This window comes from Lissotriton helveticus, chromosome 8 (genome assembly GCF_964261635.1).
Source record: "Lissotriton helveticus chromosome 8, aLisHel1.1, whole genome shotgun sequence".
In the NCBI taxonomy this organism is placed as follows: domain Eukaryota; kingdom Metazoa; phylum Chordata; class Amphibia; order Caudata; family Salamandridae; genus Lissotriton; species Lissotriton helveticus.
The window spans coordinates 229,270,120-229,291,319 of record NC_136069.1 but is presented as its reverse complement, the minus strand read 5'-3'; the positions used below and the strand labels follow the sequence as shown (position 1 = coordinate 229,291,319).

Below are 21,200 nucleotides of genomic sequence, written 5' to 3'. Positions count from 1 at the left end.
TCGGCGCCAGTGCTCCCTTCGAGGACTTCAACTCAGTTTTTCGAGAGTCTGATTCAGACCTTCGATGGCTTTTGGGGTCGACGACTCTCCTACCTCTTTAGAAGTTTTCTTATCGGTCTCTACGACCGTGTAGCCGCCGTCTTTTCCGGCGACGTAGTCTTCCTCGTCGGTCGAGAGTCCCAGGTCTCGAAGGGATGGTGGTTGGCCCTTTCTCTGCATGGTGTAGTTGGCCATTCTCTGTCGCTGTCTGATGCGGAGAGTCTTCGGTGTGAAGGCCGAGCAAGCGTTGCAGTCCTTGCTCTCGTGGTCGACCGGTAAGCAGAGGTTGCAAACCGGGTGCTGGTCCTTCTGCGCGTACTTGTGGTGGCAGTTAAGGCAGAATTTGAAAGGGGTGTTGTCCATTTCTCGCGCTCAGGGGGCCCCTGTATGCACATTCTCCGTTGGAGCTCGAAGTTCTCCTTCTTCATCGTCGTCCCGGCTTCTATATGTTCTTCTTCGTCGTCTTCTCAGTCTTTTCCTGCAAAATTTGACCCTTCTGTGTCTTTTCCTGTCCAAAACTCTGGAGCCTCTCGGGAACGATCCAGACCCAACGGCAGAAAAAAGAATCTGAAGATGGCGCCCAAGGGTGGGAGCTTCCGCAGGAAGCGGCCGACGTCACGGAAGGACACCAAAAGGTGGGACGTTGACGACCACCTGGGCTACGAAGAAAAGAAAAAAAAAAAGAAAAGACTACGATTCCGGACCCAACCACTAGACCGCGGAATAATGCACAGCATAGTGAATCCAGAAAGATTCATGCTGCAAAACTGTATTATACTAGAGAAGTATGTGATCTGGAAGATTGCGTGATACGAGGAGTCATTTGTTATGGATTCATCCAAGTTTCCTAATCAAATACCTCCTTTTTAATCATGTTGATTTTACAAAGATTTCGATGCAAAAGCCTATGTCCAATGCTCAGAACAGTTGTCTTAACAAATTGTCTTCATGATTACTAACCAGAGACACCACGAGCGGCATTTTATAGTTTCACAATGCCTGTTTGATCACTTAAGCCCACACTAGTTTCTCCAATGAGGATAAAGTCCCATTTGGTGTTTGTGGTTAATTTAGGTTAATGTTTTGCAGCTGTCATTTTGAGCTGCTCCTGAGAACCTAAATTGATATTTCACACTACATTTGTTATATTAAATTCTGAAATGTTTACAGCTTCGTTTATCAAACCTAATTGCACATGCACAATGTCTGCCAAAGAGATATGCTGCCGCTTGCTTTTAATATAGCTCCCCATGTCTGAAAATCTGGCCTCATTTTGAGATACATATACACATGATGGATCTACAAATTGACTCATTTGCATATTCATTTGTTCTACTAAAGACATGAGTTGGCGCAGTTCTTGGGGACTGCCACCACATACCTTTGCATTCATTGGCTTTTAAAGAACGGCCCTGTTATTTATGATGCACCTTGTGATGTTTGACTGAAAAGCATCACGTGTTTCTTGAACTCAGTTGGAATTTGGAGAGTATACTTTAAAGCAGTGTTACCCACCATATGTAGTAATTTACGTACTCTTACTCCAGAGAAACTGATTCAGCCATCCCTTGGATCCTTGGTCCTGCCCGCTATGGAAATCTAGCAATTTCCTGAGTAGCACTTGGAGATGCAGGATATGATGTAAAGAGCAAGGATTGTATCAGAAGCCGGTCAGTGCTAGCATCACCTAGGTCACAATGCGCCTGGGAGATGCATTCATTTTTAACCATAAAGGAACATGAGAGAGCTTGAGACCAATACATTGGTAAGAAAATATGGCAAGATTTTATTGATAAATACATTTAGAAAAAATATATACCTACGAGTCAAAAGAAATATAAATCATATAAGTTTTAGGACTGTGTCAGTGTCTCTTACTCCTTTGCTCAATTCCACTGGCTCCTATGCTATTTAGTATGTCAAATCAGCTCAGATCTAGTAAGTAAATATATAAATACCTCAATTATGAAAACTGAACCAACTTACTGAACGGCAGGACTTTATATAATCAGCACAATGCCCCCTTGTACTTAAATATTCTCCACATGGATGCAGCTCTGCACAACACTAGCAGCCCTTCATAGCTCCTTTATGACGGCAATAGTGTGTAGTGGCGTCAAGGGCCGGTTCTAGGATTTTTGGGGCCCCGGGCGAAGGAGAATGTGCGAGGTCCCTCTAATTTGCATAAATGACACATGCAGGGCTCCGGAAGCTGCTTTGTGCAGGCTCATCCTGGGCTAGAAGATAAACAATTTAATGTTTGACCATCATCGTACAATTGAGCAGTAAACTAGTCCCCCATGCATGGCAATGCAAGCACTCCGTAGGAAGTGGAATGACCCAATAGCATTAGGTGAACGGGTCGTATTTTGTGAGGCAGAGCCACGGTCATCTCCTTGTATATCCTAAATAATTGGCAGCAAAAGGTTTTCAGGGGACTGCGTTGTCAAGAGGGAATGAAAAAAGAAAGTTGGACTTTGAATGAGAGATACAGTGGAGGAAGATTATATGAAGGCAAGCTGTTAGAGCAGGAGACTATTTGACATGGGATGACTTGTAGAAAAAAGTCTGCATGGCAACATGTGGGATGAGCTAGCTTTGTTGTGCTATAGGTAGAAAACGGTCACGGGAACCTAATGGGTACTTGCAGATTTTCAATAGAGTGGTGGAGTTGCGACTGCGATGGTTAGTCCATGGATGTCAACGTGGGGGAAGGTGCATCTGTGAGATGATTGTAGGGCCAGGGATCATTTGGAGACGTCACATGTGATGACTTTGATTGACCTAGTATCAGGCTATGGTGGAGATTGCGAATTCACATAAGACTGTTTGTGGTGTTGCAGATGACCTCAAGCATGCTATGGTTTTAGTAAATCGTTTCTCTAATTTGCCGGAGCTCAAGATTGTAGGGACACGTGATACCTCCGCTGTATGCACTCATTCAAAGTATCATGCTAAAAAATATGTTTAGCAGCGCAGGCTGCTTATCACACTGAGGGGTCTATTTACTAATTGTTCACGAAAGTTGCTATGCTGTGTTGCATGAAAGAGAGCAGAATACCAGTGTTTCTACTGAGGTATTGATCACTTTAGGCTGCCTTGTGGCACACACACATTGTTGCCGATTGTGGCCGGCATGGCTTGCAGGTGGGGGGTTGTCGGGGGGGCAGGTCACGGGGGTCAGAATACATTTTTTTTTTAAACTTCCCTCAAGGCCGGGTCCCGTGTTATCTCTGCTCCTGGTCTCCTGCCTCTGACAGGAACAGGAAGCAGGCAGGCTCCCACCCTTAAGCCAATCACAACGCTGCATGCGGGACCCAGCCAGGGGCTGGAGAGGTGGGCATGTTCTCCATGCAGGCTCTAATGCAGCCTGCATGAGGAAGGGGAAAGTGTGCATGACTGGTTTGGGCGGCCCGAGAGGTCAGACCAAACAGTCATTGTGCACTCAGGAGTCGGCAGACCACTCCTCCCCTGCCCTGCTCCGTAAGCAGAGCAGCCCCGCCAACCCGCCGGCAAAGGAAACATAAAATGGCAATCACTAGAAATAATTACAATTTTATGTTTATGCTTCTTGCACTGTGAGAAAGCAGTGTGGCAACGTTCCTCCGCCATAGCGTAGGAGCGGCCACTCATTGTTGCACCATAGTGCAAGGGTCTGTGGGTGATGTCTATAGATTTTGTACTAGAAGGGTACTTTTGTATTAACAAGCATTGGCAATACCAATGGGTCTGGGTTTAAAGAAATGTTGTATGGTAAAATAAAGCATTACAAGTAAATAGCATGGGAAGAGATTTGTATTTCTATAAAAGCAAAAAAACAGCAGAATAATTCTAGTATTGGCTAAAATGTCAAGAGACATTTGTACTGTCAAGTCAGACCTAAAAATCCATGCAGGTTAATGACTGCCCTCCTCCCATCTGTGCTGCTGCCAGAGAAAGACAAACACCATAAATTATATAGTTAGCTAACACACTTTTAGAGCATTACAATGTCATGTGTGGGACCCTGAAACTTCAAGCGCAGCCAACTGGATACATAGAAAAAAGGATCACAGCTGGTGGAGGGCAAGCACTTTTTTGTGGAAACACACAACTACTGCCCAATCACAACGTCTACTCCTGGATCCCAACATGTGGATGGAGTCAAAGTCCTGCTCTTGTGATGCTCACATAATTATCTGGCGATAGCTATGCTATCAAGCCAGCCCATAAAAATTATTATGCTTACACACGTTTACAACTTACATGTTTCATGGGTGCTGCAGTCCGGCACACTTGCACAGCTTGAAAAGTTTGCAGAAAGGAAAGCTTTTCACTAATGTTACCACTCCCTCGAAGAAGAGTAATTCTGTGATGTAAAAAACGGTCAGCAAATAGGGATTTACATCAAAACCCGTGAGTGGTTGCATGGGAACACCTGTATACCACTGATGGTACAACCCCCTGCGGTACTTTGCATTAGTTTCTACTAGTTGGCTACTTTCCAGCACAAAACTTGAAAAGTAAATCCCAATTCAACACTTTGTGCAAGTTTGTGTCAAGTTTGTGACGCAAACTCAGCACACAGTGTTAGAAAAATCTGTGCCTGTGTGCTTACAACGGGGGCAAAATTTAACTCTGCATGCAATTTCTATGCTATGAGCTCAGGATAATGCGGTTTAATCTTTTACATTGCCGCCCAACCTCACTCCACGGAGTGAGTGGATATTAAAAAAAATAAAAACTAGTTTAGCACTTGGCACACAGTAGCTGATTTACCAGTCTGCAAGATGATTCATGCCCAATGATACACACATACGTGCATCTATATGCTTATCTCCCTTACTCTACCTCATCTTCCAATATAATTAAATAGCATTTAACAAAAATGGATTCAATAGGTTTCTCACAGTCTCTAGGGTACAACTTCCACCACCCTGATCTCTCTGCTCATGAGATGCACAAACACACTGCACACACATTTGTAATGTTATGTTATGTTATGTTAATAACATTTATTAGGCGCAACAGCTGCCCCAGCGAAGGGGCGTCCTGGCGCCTGATCATATGCAACAACACAACAGATCAGAGCTAACAGAGGGAGATATTAGCCTACAGAGATGAACAAGTGGGTTTTGATGGCCCTTCTAAAAAGGGTCAAGCTGTTAAGGGCCCGAATATGAACAGGAAGGGAATTCCATAAGTCTGCCGCCAACACGCGGAAGGAACGTCCTCCCATCCTGCTAAGCCTGAACCTAGGCTTATTCGCCAGATACTGGGCTTCGGATCTAAGGGATCGCGTGGGGACATAAGAAGAAATAAGGCCTGTCAGGGCCGGAGGAGAAGAAAGCTTTAAGATCTTAAATGCCAGACAGAGAACCTTGAATTTGATTCTCTGTCTGACCGGAAGCCAGTGCAGAGAGGCCAAGACAGGAGAGACAGAACATCGTCTCGGAAGACCTACAATGGCCCGTGCAGCAGCATTCTGCACCCTCTGGAGCCTCGTCGCCTCAGCCTGATTGACTCCAAGGAGCAAGGTAATGCTTCCACTTAATTGATATTTTTAGCATAAGATATTCTTAGCTTTAAAATGCATTTCCATGGAGATACAGTAATTAGCCTTTGAAGCATGTGATCTTAGAGAATGCAGATCCACGTGCACAATGTACATCAATACACAATGACGCATTAGATCCCTTTTATAGTGAAAAGGCTTTGCAGCTGCATCATCAGGACAAAGATCTGAACAGAATCTAGAACATGTTTCTCAAAAGGAGAGAGAATGAGCAATTACCTTGTAACACCGTATTCTGGAGGCGGTTGGTATCGAAGGACTGCAACCTCTGTTCTCATTGGCTGGGGGGCTGAGTAGTTCATTAAAGCATCCTGCATGCCCCCAGTGTGCTGGTCATTATAAAAAAGTCCATGTTCTGGAGTCTTATTCACAGGAGACATGACCTGTTTTGCTTTGAAAGGATAGTCCGGGGGCGGTCCCCTAAGATCCTGCCCCTTTCCAGGTATTGGAACAGGCGACGGAGTCTCACTTTTCAGTCCTTTGGTGATCCCTGAGGTCTGTGGATGCTGCTTAGCCCCGTTTTTCTCCAACGACAGCTGCATTATTCTCTCGCTGAGAGAGCGGACGTGTCCCTGCTTAAGTTCTTTAAGAGCTTCGTCCTTGTGCGCCTGCCCACTGCTGGCTCGGGCCACAGTGGGCCTCCCCTCTGTTCTTAATTTGTGATTGGCCACCACTCCAGTGACGCAATAACCTGCCCCAACAGTAACTGGCGGTTGCCCCCTGAAAAGTTGCGATTGTGCTTTGGCTTCCTCGTAGGAAGGGAGATCCTCGTTATTTAGTTGAGATTGGGCTGCTGGGAGCTGCTTCTCCATCACAGTGTTGTCCACCTGATGTTCTTGCCCCTGAGGTTCCTGGCGGGCGGAGTTGTTGACCATTTGTGGGTCTTCTTGTGAGAGGTTCTCAGTGGATGAAAGAGTGCTTGCAGCGTTGCTAGGCTGTCCGGTGCTCCCCGAGGCTTGGTGTTGGATTGCCAGTAGGTTCATGTTCTCATTGCGGGTTCCATACCTTAGTCGTTCCTGGATCAATCTTTGTAACACTCTGCCAGCAGAACCATCCTCCGAAGCTCTCATTTCCACCTCCGAGATGGTAAGGAAGTCCTGAATGTTATAAAGATGTTCTTCAACTAAACAAACAAGTAAACAAGACATGTCAATTTTCCTGACAATACATTTGACACATTTGAACAAAAGTTATTTTGTGTATTTAGTAACTTTCATATAAAGGTTGTAGCCACCATAAGCCCAATACTGCAAAAACTTCGACTACACAGTTTGTTTTCTCACATATGTCATTACTTTTTATTCTTTTGGTAATTTGTAAACGGCATTTAAAGCAATACCATCCCTCATTTCTTCACTCACACTCCACCTTTTCCAGAACATTTAGCATGTTAAATTCCAAAATTTAATGAAGGGTGAGAGCTTCATAGCACCTGGTTATTACTGTGATAAATAAACAGTGCACTACTTGGACCTGTGATCAAAATGTCGAGTATAACACATTGCCACAGTGTTTGGTTTGTTCTTTTGAAACTTTACCAATTCAACATCCACTTTAGATGTTCAAATTACCGTCCCTTCTTCTCTTTAATCTTCACTTTCCAACAGCAATTGCAAGATACTCCTTTCTTAGCAAGTGACACTTAACAAATAATCTGAGAGCCTGTCAGATCATATGATAGTCAATTAACTTATACCAGTTTATAGCTCTTCTATAGAAATGTCCTGGTCTACGGATGCCATCACCCTTACTATTCAACACTCTACCCAAACATTAATTAATGTACGTTTTTTCATTAGCATTTACTTAAATATTATTACTTCTTTAACTCTGTAAATAATAAACATTTTAACAGAAGAAATTGGCATCCGTGGACACTGCCCCTCTAACTAGATAGTTAATAACGGGAATGGATTTTCTCTTTACCTCAGTCCAAGATCACAAGCGAAGACATTCCCAATACAATAAATCTCAAGGTAATTTGAATGAGAACATAGAACTGGGTCCACTTATTAGGTGAAAGATCAATCACTCCAAGGCTTAGTTTTTAAATCTTACGGTCTAACTACATTGTGACCTGATTTAGTATCTGCTGCAGCCAGTTCACATTCCATATCATGAATTAATTCTACCTCGTCTTGATCTTTCTTCTTTGAAAAACATAACCAACACTTCTAGTGTGGGCTTAAAAGTCCCACACCTAACTGAATGCAAGCTATAACTTGAATATTTCGCAAATCATAAACATGTGCCCACAACTTAAAAAAAATCTGTCATGACTCTCTGGACCTCTGAAACATTCAACAGCCATTTGCCAGACTGTTTTCCTCATTGAGAATAAGATGGGTAAATTGTCAGTGAGACTTCTATCCAGATATCCAAATCATGCATCTTCTTAACATGAATGCATAATCAATTCTTGAATTGTATGGCAATGGGAAAATAAGGGAAAAAGCCTTCCCCAGGGGATAATACCCTTCTGAGTGTGCAACACATTCAACACATTGAGATCTTTATGATCTTGGTCTCAGAAGAACCATTTAGAGGACTGCTTATCATGATCAGCTGAGAGAAGTCACAAATGCAAAAGGTATAGCTATGTCTCACTGTACACATCAGTTCCAGAATTGACAAAAAGAGACAGAATGCAGGGTTGGTGGATAATCCTTAAAATGTTTAACCTCTTGCCTGATCAAGGTACCTGTAATGAACATACATATTTATCTAAGCGGTCACCTGTCACTTTTTCTACACACAATGGCCACCAATGAAAAATCATCATTGCTGGCCATGAGGAAGTGGTAAAGAAACACATATGTGTTTTCACCTTAAACACAGGAGCATCTTCATGAAGCATGAGGTTAAAACTCAGGAGCACACTTCTTCCCGCAGCGTAGGGCTTTCCATGGACAAGGTGTCTGAGACTACATCACCCATAGTACACAGGGGCACTTGCTGGGGGTGGGAGCTGGTACTCAGTGCTTTATAAGAAGAGTGGCACGCCTGGGCGCGTGTCCGGCCGAAGACAGGAGCCAAAAGCGGGCCCATCTGAGCCTGAAGGAGACTGGGCTGGGCCACCCCTCTTGGCCCAGTGTTTCTTTTGTTGAACCATGGGTATGCAAAATGCCAGTGTGGCTCTCTTTGTGGACAAACGGCCCTGTACTAGCGCCTCCATTCTTCAGCTTCTTACTTCTCTTGTTGGTGTTATTAAGGAAGACATCACCTCCATGGAGGAACAGTTAGGACTAGGGCAGCAAGGTTGCATTAACACTAAGGACCATGCTGGCATCGCAAATAAAGAATATTCTCAGCGCAAGATCACCCGAAGCATTAAAAGAGTGCTATAAATGCGAGTGTCATAGAACTTATAAATGAATGTACTCATTGGAAAGCATATCTTCTATTCCAATTAATCCTACAAATCACCATGAGGTGAATCGTGATGGTAAATTGGTTTCAGCCATTCATTTAATGATTTCATCTGGTAATAGAGTTTGACAAAGGATGTTTGAATAAATCAGGAAGAAGTTCCACTGCCATTCTCTCTGGTTCCGGAATCAATACATTCATGTCCACATCAAAGCGGATTCATATGGAGGGGTCAGGGACATGCATTCTATCAAAGGCTTCCTTGGAAGAAGTAGTACAAGAGGTTTATTTACTGCCTTTTAGGGGGACAAGGTTCACTCAGGGAATTAACACTATTCTATATAAACAATGTGATTAAAAACTTAATATGAAAAAATACAGACTCAGAAGTAGATAAGTAAAATAAGGCTCAGAGCAGCATTCTTTTCGCAGTGTGTGTGCTACAGCATGCAACCGATGTGACATACTCCTTGTGAGGAATCGCTCAACACTTGCAATAGGCAGATGGCCATGAAACTTCAAGGACACTGTCCAAATGCAAGTAAATTTACTCGTAGCTTTTCTGATAAGCAATGCATTACCACTATACACTTCAAATAGGGCGGTAGAGAACCCAGGTACCACCTTCAATGTCGCCCTACCCGGGAATCCAGTGCAGTTTAACCCCGTTATCCCCTCGGAGCTTTCGGAATCCTCTATTTGGGTGCGAAGGTTAAGTATTCTCCAAAAAACTTCTCTCCACTTGTGCACCAAAGCAAAACACTTTGTACATATGCCCAATTTAGAGTTAATCAGACGGGGTACTTTGCCACAGACCTTGACAGACTACCAAGTCCACCGAACCGACGGTCTGACTGCCCTATTTAGGTTCATGAGGATCACCAGTTCTCCATCGATGGAACTCCCATTGGCTTCTTCACTGAAAAGTGTCCGTTGATGGCCCAATGGAGTAAGTGCCATTAGAGGAAGAGCATTACACTGCCTGTCCCATTTAGGGTAAGTGTGTGGTGTCCATTTTTCTGTCCATTGTAGGCAGAAAAAAATCTAGCAACGAGAGTCTAAAAAAAAAACTCACTGGGTGTGAAGCATAGTTTTTTGGGGGTAAAAAAAACCTACAACTTTAGTAAAGTTTGGTGAACAGCCATTGGAACAGACAGTGGCTGTTCACCGAATGTTTTGTAACTTGACAGGAATTCCCATGACAGAAGTTCTGGCCAAGGTACAACAACCTTCCAATCAATTACTCTCCATTGTGCATCGTGCTATCTGTCTGTTGTGGTGCCTCACAATGAGCTATGAAACACAATAAAAATGAAATTACAATTTACTATTTCCCCACTCACTCATGTAAGAAGCATCTTCAGACAATTCACACTACAACACTCCATCCAATTAAAACTATAACTTAATAAAAATATAAGATAGAACATTTTTGTGTCAGTGAATACACAAGAATTGTATTGCCTTACCACTTGCTTCTTCCACACAGCCGGTGGTCTCTGAAGTCACGGATGGGCCCTCGCTCTCGTTGATATACAATTGGTGGCCCTGGAAGGCATAGCCGAAATCTTCTGAACAGTGAACAGGACTACTGCGACTGAGGCAAATAAGTGGAGGGCCTGGAATACACAAACATGGAAGGTATAAGGTACAAACATCACAAAGCCAGACACAAGCTGCATTATTTTCTTATATAAATCCGAACCAGGAAAATAAAACTATTTAGCAACATTGGGGCTTTTATTATATTGTATTAAGAAAGATAAGTGGTGAACAGATTACAGCCATGTATAGGATGCTTTAAGCTGACCATGAGGAGATAAAGACTGTTCATCCATCCTTACAGTGACCACTGCTCAGAAGCACCTGAATGTCCATAATTACCATGATTTCCAGGTCTTTGAACACACTTTTAGTAGCATGATATATAGAATTTAGATTACTCATACACCTCTGATCAAGGAGGAAGCAGATGAAACACAAAATAATGATCCCCTCCTGCAGAATGTGATGAGCGTTCCCCGAGTGTCTCATCTCTCCCAGCTATTTATTAGCCCTGGGCTTAATGGAGGCCCCCTGAAGGGTTTGGGCACACCCGTGCCACAAGGCCCTCTGATACCCCCTGTGACACTGACATGTATGATACCCCCTGTGACACTGACATGTATGATCACACCCACCACTGACCAACAGCCTGCTCCCACATTTTTACACACCTTAATTTTGCTAAGATTAGAATTAGTGGAATGCTGATTATTTTTGCCTCAATTGCCATAGGACTTTTATAATAAACGTGCATATGAATTTAATCCTTAACATCATGTGATCTATTGACAGCTGTATGTAGAATAGCTTGAGCACTGAAGGGCTTTGCACCTGTGTTTTTCTTTGCACACAAATGCATAACGAAAAGTATGGATCAGCCCAACTGCAAGTGAATGGTTAAAAGGAGAAGCTTTTTACTTTTCACTAGCTGGGCCCCCTAATTATGGTGAGGAGATGACTATAGAAGGCCCACGTGTCTTCACCACAAAACAAGACTGCATCTGATCCTCCTCATCTCCTTATGCAGTGGAGATAATCTTTGATTCACAGGCATACGGTGGTTCATACAGAGGGGTGTGAAGTTGCTGCTCCTGAGAACTTTCCATCCACCACACCTAGCTTTAAAGCACCTGTCCAAGCATGTCTGATATGACTCAGATCCTCATCCACCCTGGGATTGCTGATTACTACTACAGATAAGCTATTCACAGCACTTTTGAAAATACATTTACAGATGTTAATTAAATGCTCAGACCTACTGAACTGCTGGCATATATGCAAGGCATGAGATGACGCTCTATTAACAGATGTCCTCCAAGCCCTCTTATTAAAGGATATGCATAAAGACAGGAGGATGCATGCGACCTTGGGCGATGAGAAAGATAGCCTAAGCGGGCGCTTACTATAACATCACATCGCAAAACAACTACAACATATCATGATTGAAGAGGCATCGCCATGGAAGTCTGTCCATCTAGAGCAGGGGTCTCTAACCTTTTCTGTAATAGGATCTACTTATGTTCCATGAATATCATCCTGAGTCATTAACAATTATTGGCTATTAACAACTACAGCGATAACACAGAATTGCAAAGCCCCAGGAACCAAGATAATAATACGTCTTCTCATTGCAGTAGGATTTATCCCTCAAATATCCACGGAAAATATATTTTGGAAATGTAACCACATTTTGCCAAATATCAGCTTATGAGTTCTGACAATATGTATAATTTAGTCTTGAATACATGCTTTGTTGTATTGGCATACATGTATAAATTCAATCAAGAAAAATATTTGAATTTACTAGGCTAGGCTGAACATAGGAGAACTACTTACAGGTAACAGGTGAGCTACTCGTTGGAAACACCTGGCCTGATGTGGCTTAGATCAATGAGGGGGAGGCACAACGGAGGGAGTACTCATACAGGTTCCACTGGCGCACACACACCATATCAGTTTACTTCACCATATGGTTGTATGTTGAAACTACCATGGAAAATATATTTGATAACAGTGAGGATATAGCTTGAAGCAAGAATAGCTGATTATATTTTAATCATTTTTAACTGGAAGCCATGGTAGGGCTAAGTATTCTAAATTGAAGGTCTAAATATCAAACGCCTCTTCTTCACACAGATCAAACGAAAATCATGTCCAGGGCCAGGTTTTTAAAACCGGTCACTCCCCAAAATTTTACTTGGCAGGGTTTGTCTTAGGGATTCAGTAAACATTCTCCGAGGGAAAAATTACATTCCAGATTCTTAGAATAAGATGGTAAATGCGATTTTCATGCTTTAACAACCTTCAACTGGAGTGGAAATTCCATGTTCACAAATCTAAGATTAGGAAAGTGTGTGAGATTTCCTGGGGATAGGCGATTGCACCAATTAAAAGGAGAATACCTACATTTTTCAATTTGTTTTCCACCGCGGACAAGCATTCAGATTGTTTTCATATGAAAGGCAGAATTAAGTGTTTTTACCGGGCAGAAACAGCTAAAGAACTCCTCTAATATGTGAATGCAGGAGAAGAGGTTTCCACACAGGGCTCCAATGGCTACTCCAATTCACTATGACCTTCACAGCTTGATAGGAAAAAATATTTGCCGTAGATAAGCGTGGCAAGAGGATTTATACCATACTGTAAATTGTCAATCTTAGACCTATAACCATAGAGTTCACCGAGTGATTAGACAATACACACAAGTGCTACACAGTTCACATTAAAATAATAGATGATAGAAAAACTCATGATAGAAATAGAAGGGTTTGGCATCTTCAATTACCCTGAGCCTATACAAAACTGACCCTTACAGAGAACGTTCTTAAAATAATAAAGCCACTATATCATGATGCACCTCAACATATGGTGAGCCAGTCAAGTAATAAACACTGTAGAGACAGAACAACTGGTTAATGGTGCCAGACGTTAGCTTTCCCGAGAGGAGGGCGGTGGAATTCCAGATACAAGGACGCCATAGTATATTCAAATAATATTAGGTATGACTTTATCCCACAGTGCCCAGTATTTGTGCTTGAACATTATGCATTCATCGTAACAATATAATTTGAAGATCATGTGAAGATCTTATGAGAGCTGATCAAATATCATGCACCATGAATGTCCAATTTCACTTGAGAAGACATTTATGGCCCTGTTGTGTCTAGCACATCGAGAAGAGAAGGAAGTATGACTTTCTATAGGTTACAATTTAACGTGTTACCCATGTGAGACCTAGAAGTCATCATAGGTGATGTGCTTATGTCATTAAGAATGGCTAAGTTAGCAGCATTTCTATTCACTAGAGTAAATCACTGTGTTTTGCTGGTTTCCAGGTTTCCTTTTAGTACAAAGCTTTGAGGAAAGCACAAAAAACGTGAAATACATTAAGCATGTAATCAAAGTGCATACGTAAAAGAAAAGTGTGAAGCTATAACTCTCACTTTGATCTATGAAATTTTGTTAAAAAGGTTGTACAACAGAACAACAGAGGGAAATACATTACACGACTTAACCACGCAATTTTTACCCCACATGTTTTACAACGCTTCTGCTTTTACAATGTATGCCATTACCACGGATTGTTTATATGTATAAAAACAATGCATTTGTGGGGGAGACCCACCCCACACTCCCAACTTACCTTAAATGCGTGGTAAGGGTATGCGTTGTAAAAAGATACATGTGCTAAAAAATGCGTGGTAATGTCACAACGTGGTAAACACATTGCTGCAAAGGCTGTTTACCGTTCAAAACTGAATGAACGGATATATACTTTTCATTAAAGGCAATTAAGACCTTACAGTTAATCTCCCCAAAAAAATAAATATCGTGATTAGTCACCACCAACACATAATTTACTGCTATCCCTGATCTCAATAAAAAAAAGTTTCAAGTATTTCTGAGAGCACTGTGGACTCTTTGACTGTACAAATCAATGTAGGAACCACTTGCATGGCGCGTCACCATCAGCGATTGCTTTGCTCTTGTATTAATGACACTCGCACTTGCAAAGGACAGATAAAGCTGCCTGCAGACGAACAATAAGAAAGACTCCACGTATGTATGTGTTCAAATACATCACCGGGTTGATGAACACCAGAAGCACCACAACCAAAGCAATTTGAAATAAGGAGCTTGAGCCACCAAAAAAGTGCCATAAAACTCACTCATATCTGTAGTCCTGGCTTGTAGCCAAAAGGAACCCACATATGGTATTGCTTTTATCAGGAGAGACTTGTGGCTTCAGTATGCTATGGCAATCAGTGCTAGAGAAGAGCATAGGGTTTTCTTTATGTGTATACCTAGGAATGTAAACAAATCATTCCTATCATTTGTGGCGCCATCCCCCAGGGTACTATCAGTTGGATAATCTTGCACAATCAATGCAGGTGATCCCCTTCTCCTAGAGTCTGTTTTCTAAAATTAATTTTGCTGCAGTGTCCCAGTGTGGCCCTCACCTAGGCAAGAAATTGCTACTCATGGAAATTCAATATAAAATTGGTCGCAAAATTACTGCAGAAGTGATTTTACATCACGTATCATGTATATAACTCCAAATGTGAGTGATACCCACTTTAGTTGCGTACCACAAGACGGTACAATGTTAAGACTCACGCTGATGCAATCTGACTTCCCAGTGACGGACTAGATAGTTTGTTAAATAACCAATCAACAACACCCAGATATCAGACAGAAAATAAAGATGTTTACTCCATTACGTGTCCCTCACAGTGTCCCCTCTCTTGAACACCACTCTTTTGCATTACAGCACAGTTTGCGCTCTATTTACATCCGAACATAGGTAGGCAAATGCTGAAAAACATCTAATTAATCTGAATCTGACCTGCAATCAATAGCATTATGTATAGTCCCAATTTATTAGTGTAGGTGTGAAAACAGCCCCTAAACCCAAATTCCTGTTTTTGTTTTATTGATTTCTTTGCCATTAAAATTAGTTCATATTGTTTCAAAACGGAAACCGAGTAATCACCAAAAGAGTTAGTATTAAATTTGTTTTATTAGTTTTGTAGAAGCAAACTTTAATGACAAAATCGCCTACAACCCGCTGGGCCGGCCTGAAATCGTGATACCGTGCAGGTGATTCAATGATAACAGTAATGCATCCGGTATTTAACACAGCAAGCCGCCTACAACCCCGAAGGGCCGGCCGCGTCTCAAATGGGGGGAGGGAAGAGGTGAGGTGGATGAGAATGTCGTGGTTTACAGCCTCAGGGATCCCCGAGTAAGTAGCCACCCCAGAAAGTCTCCCCCCAGGCCCCACTGAACGGGTGCTGCTACTGTATAGGCTATATTTGTCAAGAAGTTGGGAAACAAAAACCAAGAAGACAAGAAACCCAAACCCCCACCCCCCCTACCCCGATTCTCCCCATAACCCAACTAAGCCCCCATATCCCCCCCGCCCCCCCAGGTTCAGGTCCGGCAGTCTCCGCAAGCAAGGATAAGGTCCATCAGACTCCATCAGGTTCAGTCTGGGTCAAGCGCAGCAGGCGCAGATACCTAGGACACGTGACCTCTCGAAACTCCGTAGCTAGCAGGGAAAGAAATGGTTGCCACAATTCCGCATATCTAGCCCCCTACCCTGCCCTAATCAGGGATAGCTTTTCCATGCCTAGAACCGCCCACAGACGGTAAAGCCACCCCTGAAAAGTGGGAGTGTGTTTGGTGCGCCAGAGAGACACAATGCACCAAAAGAGTTAATAGAAGATTTAATCCATAAATGGTGGAGCCATGTTTTGCGGTACCATTAAAATATGATTGTCAACTTTGATCAAACACAGAACCAGACTTCATCTTCCTTCTTCCCGACCCAGCCTTCTACCTGCTCCCACAGTCTCACTTCATTTTCTGCTTCATGGCCGCTTAGAAAATTCATTGCTCCATTATTTCTCTTCAAATTAGTACCTTCACACTTGTGAGGGATGTTTAGCTCATCAATCACGTCTTCCCCTCCAGAGCCCAGGCTTGCTTGACTCTAATAACCAAAATAAATAAAAGGAAGATGACTCTATACCCTAGGTCTTATTGACCTTTACACCTTTCTCCCAATACCCTTACCAGCCATCAAGGTGCATCCTTCCCAATCTCTGAAAATGGATTCAAATTTAAGAAACTTCACGCAATCAATCAATCTATCTATTTGTATAGTCCGCCTAATCACCCCTGAGGGCTTCCATGCACATTCCATTCGGTATATGTAAACCACAGAATATGAGATTGACTCCGAGATCATGTTTGGTATCTTTAATACACTATTGGCTTCGTAAAGGGTAAAAGGACAGTAAGCAATAATCAACCTGAACGCACCACGGGTATCACGTGACGGTGCTACCGAACAGGTTTCACTAACTGATTCATGGGCGAACTTATGTTCACAGACCTATGAAAAATCACAGGATTTAAATGTGAGATGGAGGGACATCCAATAAGCTGTTAAAGGATGGAAAGGTTTGCCTAAAATTATGACACAAATCATGCATCTGAAGAGAATAGAAGATGTTGCGAAAACTCACACTACACAAGCAGAGAATGAGGGAAACAGGCTATATTTGATCCTGAGGGACCCTCAAACGAATATTGCCTCATCCGCGGACACTATAGAGTTTAATTAAGACAGAAAGGTTGTGGAGGTGAAGAAGTTTCAATCAAAAAGAATTCAAATTATTCTTTAGCTTTCAAAGTCGACGTACTCAAAATAAAAAAGGAATGAGTAACCAAAAGTTTTCGGCCTATGCGAATTTCTCAATTAAGAAATACATTAGAATCTGTTGCTTCTTCAGGGCCACAACATAATTAATTTCATCTCGACTATTACGTCTTTACATATAAATATAGTGGCAACAATTACACCACAAAGGGATGTGTTATAAATAAGTGAAATAAAACAAAAAAATGCAGTATACATTTGCAAGTTGCTCGACAATTGAATTAGGTATGAGAGAGTACAATAAAATTTAAATCAGAATAAAAACACACAGTGCACTTTTAGTAAAAAGGGACTAAAACAAAAGGCTAGACAGTAATATTAAACTCTACAACTTATATCACATGAACCAGAAGTAACATGCCATTAGCATAGATGTGATCATTTGTTTTTTCAAGTCAAGTAATATAAAATTCGATAACGGCAAAGAAAACCTGATATAAACATATGAATGTTAAAATGTGGCAGAAAAACACTTAAAAAAGTTTAACTTTCAACCTAAGAAATCAGTGTTTGTGTATTATCAAGGTCTTAATTGTGCTGTTAATTAGAGAAATTGCAGAGTTAAAGTTGTAAACAAAGTGTCTTGTAAAAAAATGAATTCTAAATCAAATTAAATAAAGAATAATACCTAACTGTTTGCATTTTATTTTGAGGAACCATGTATCATAAATTAAAAAACGCACATTGTAAACACCAAAAACTGAAACAAATATAGAAGCAATGAGTGGTTAATGAAGCTATGTAAAAATAAACAGAAATTAATTCTATTGTAATCATTATTTTTGGGAGTAGCGTAATGATTAAAGTGACATACAATAGTATTATTGCCATGTTTACCAAGAAGGACACCGACAGCCCCCGCATCATGCCTTACATCCCTATAGGGAACATAAAAGGTACTTCCCAGAGATTTGTGATAAAGCAGACCACTTTGATAGTGAGGTACAAACGGTACTGATCAGTAACCTACACACTACTAACCAAGACTACCACCTGACCCTCACCAGAAACGGCACAGCAGCATTCATGCAGACCATCCATTCAGGGGTTGCAACGGCCCCATGGCCCCACCACATCTACAACCTGGGAGCATAAACATTCAGCACCACCATCACGTCCACAATTTTCCCAGATGAATTGAAACCGAATGGACAACCCTCACCAGAAAAGAACACGCCCATCCATTCAGGGGTTGCAACGGTTCCATGGCCCCAACACACCTACAACCTGAGAGCAACAACATTAAGCATCAACTTGACCCACATCATCAACACCTCCATCACATCCTCCACTTCCCAGATGAATCGAAACTTCCAGGAATCAACGCTCTCCTCAAGAACCTAGAAACTGATATGCGGAGTACTACAGAGATCGTCCCTCAACCCACCCTTTTCAACATAAACATGGCACCACTCGCCAACATCATCCGATCACAAGATATGACAGTCATCTCCTTCGCAGATGACACCCAACTCATCCTCACACTGATGGACAAGATAACCACCACCAGAACTAAACTTCACCAAATGCATTACCATGGTAGCAGACTGGATGTGAACCAGCTGCCTGAAGTTCAACTCCAACAAGATGGACGTATTGGTCTTTGCCAAAAAGACCTTCCCATGGGACACTACCTGGTGGCCATCAGAGCTCGGACTAACACCCACACCCACAGAGAATGCAAAAAGTCTAGGGATCTTAATAGACAACAAGATTAACATGACAGCTCAAGTGAGCTCAGTGTGCACCTCCTACTTCCACATTCTATGTATGTTGCAAAAGATCTTCAAATGATTGCCTAAGAAAACCAGGCCATCACGCAAGCACTCATCAACAGCAGGCTATTCTACAGCAACACTCTCTACATCAGAATCGTCAGACAACCACAAATACTCCAGCCCATCCACAACACTGCAGCAAGAGTAATACTCTACCTCCCGCGCCGCACAAACATCACACTGCACCACAGGGAACTTCACGGTCTCCCCATCCACAAGCGCAGCCAATTCAAACTTCTCACACACACATACAAAGCACAGGACCAGAATAATACCTGAGTAGCCGCATACACTTTCACCAACTCACCAGACATCTACCACTGCCTCACTCTCTCTTACACTCCCCGCATCCGTAAAAGCAACACTGGAGGTCACTCAATCTTCTGCATCGCACCCAAGATATGGGACAACCTCCCTTGATGCATCTGACCCTCCTCCTCACATCTAAAGACCTGGCTCTTTATATATTCACCTTGGGGACCACACGCTTATACACCTGCCCAAGTGCCTGAATACACTCTTGGGTGATTAGTGCGCTATACGAATTAATCTAACATAACACCCTGATCATGTTTCTTCATGAGTGCTTTTACTAGCGCAATTCAACAACAGGCCACATGATACTATGACTCGTAAAACATTAATGCCTGCCTTGTTATCTGAATAGTCACAGCTATTTTGCAGAATGTGTTTAACATCAGCCAACTCTATGGGAACTATCTGAGTGATTGAGGATTTGACAGTGTGCGTCTTCCAGAGTGGATGATTTTGCCACCACAATATACAAACACTATTTAGTTTTTCCGAAAATATGATATATGCTTATAACCGTCGCACATGTTGAATAAGATACTTATTGATCAGCTCAATTTCAAGAGAGTATTAATTAATGAATAATTGAAGGGAATATTTACTAAGGTTTTGAGTGGGTACCCAAGTGGCACAAAGTATTGAGTTGATTTGCTTACCATTACAAAAGAATCCTGCAAGAGCTGCTTAAAATGTCACAGTGTTGCGCAAGCATCCTTGTAGCGCTTACTAAATCTAGGCCTTAATTTTTTTTATGAAAAAGGAGAGCAGATAGTCCAATGGTGAAGAAGGAAACTTTATGGTCCTTAGATTGCCGCCCCACCCAAGATCACAATTCATAACCCACTATGCACAGCACAGAAACATTCAGGACAGTAGCAAGTCCCATCAAACTCAATGTGACGTGAGACAGGATATCCATTTTAAAGTTGCTCTTCATGCCTTCTAAGGCTAGCTTCGGATTCTAACACTTTCGGTTTCAAATACAGGGTATACAGCAGCACGAACCTAAAGTTAGTTTCGGCATATTCTATCAGATTTTCTAACAATATACATTAAGCATGCCCTCTCCTTTACTCTGCCAAATCGATATGTGAAAGTACTTGTGCTTGCACCTAGTAAGAATAATGTGGAAGTACAAGTATTTCGTACTAGATATTAGTCACCATGCTCACTTACACACGTGGCACTTTTTTTTCAAAACAGAAAAGGGCAGTCGCACACGAGTGTGTCCACAACTCACTATTAAGTAAAACATTGTTCTCTATATTGCATTCATCAGAATTCACTTTTCATCCTTAAAAAAGCCCCAGACCAGCACGCCCTAAGTGGGTGAAACACGTGTTAAATGTCAGGTGTGCTCCTCTCCTCTATCATGAAGAACAAGAGCAAATTCAATAGATGAACAATAATAGAATGACTTCTAGAAATCTTAAATAAACCATACAATGTAAGATTTTTCTGATTGAATTGTGTTTTCTTTGTTTTCTGCACATATTGAACAAACTGTCTCTCCATGAAGATAGTGGGTGTTTGCATTCACTCATGTTGTATTGTGATTAATTTATGGAATTAAGGGCCTTACAAAGATTTTAATGGGAATACATTATGACACGGACTATGTATTACCAATAGATACAATTGGCTATTAGGTGGCAGCCTGTGATTTGGTGCTCTTCCTTTAAATGATTCTCAAATCATACATTTAAAGGCTGCTGCTTGTGCCTGCCAAGTGGATGGGAAAGCGTTAATGGTTACATTCAGTTCCCTGATGTGTAAATTCAACACTGGCATTTATTAAGATTTTCAAAATGTGATGATTTGCTTGTGACATTTAACAATAATGAGGACCTTGTACTGCCTTAATTATTTTTTCCCT

General features: G+C 41.9%; 1 protein-coding gene across 2 annotated transcripts in view; it reads right to left on the bottom strand.

Annotated features, from left to right (window-relative positions):
* The window catches only part of AMOTL1 (angiomotin like 1), a 431,088-nt gene that overhangs the window by 104,668 nt on the left and 305,220 nt on the right, over positions 1 to 21,200 (bottom strand). For both annotated transcript variants that reach the window (XM_078656975.1, XM_078656976.1), the window contains 2 exons: positions 10,432 to 10,581; positions 5,813 to 6,716 (listed from right to left, as the gene is read on the bottom strand). In XM_078656975.1, coding sequence (XP_078513101.1) covers positions 5,813 to 6,716; positions 10,432 to 10,581 — 1,054 coding nt within the window. The remainder of the gene's footprint in view (positions 1 to 5,812; positions 6,717 to 10,431; positions 10,582 to 21,200) is intronic.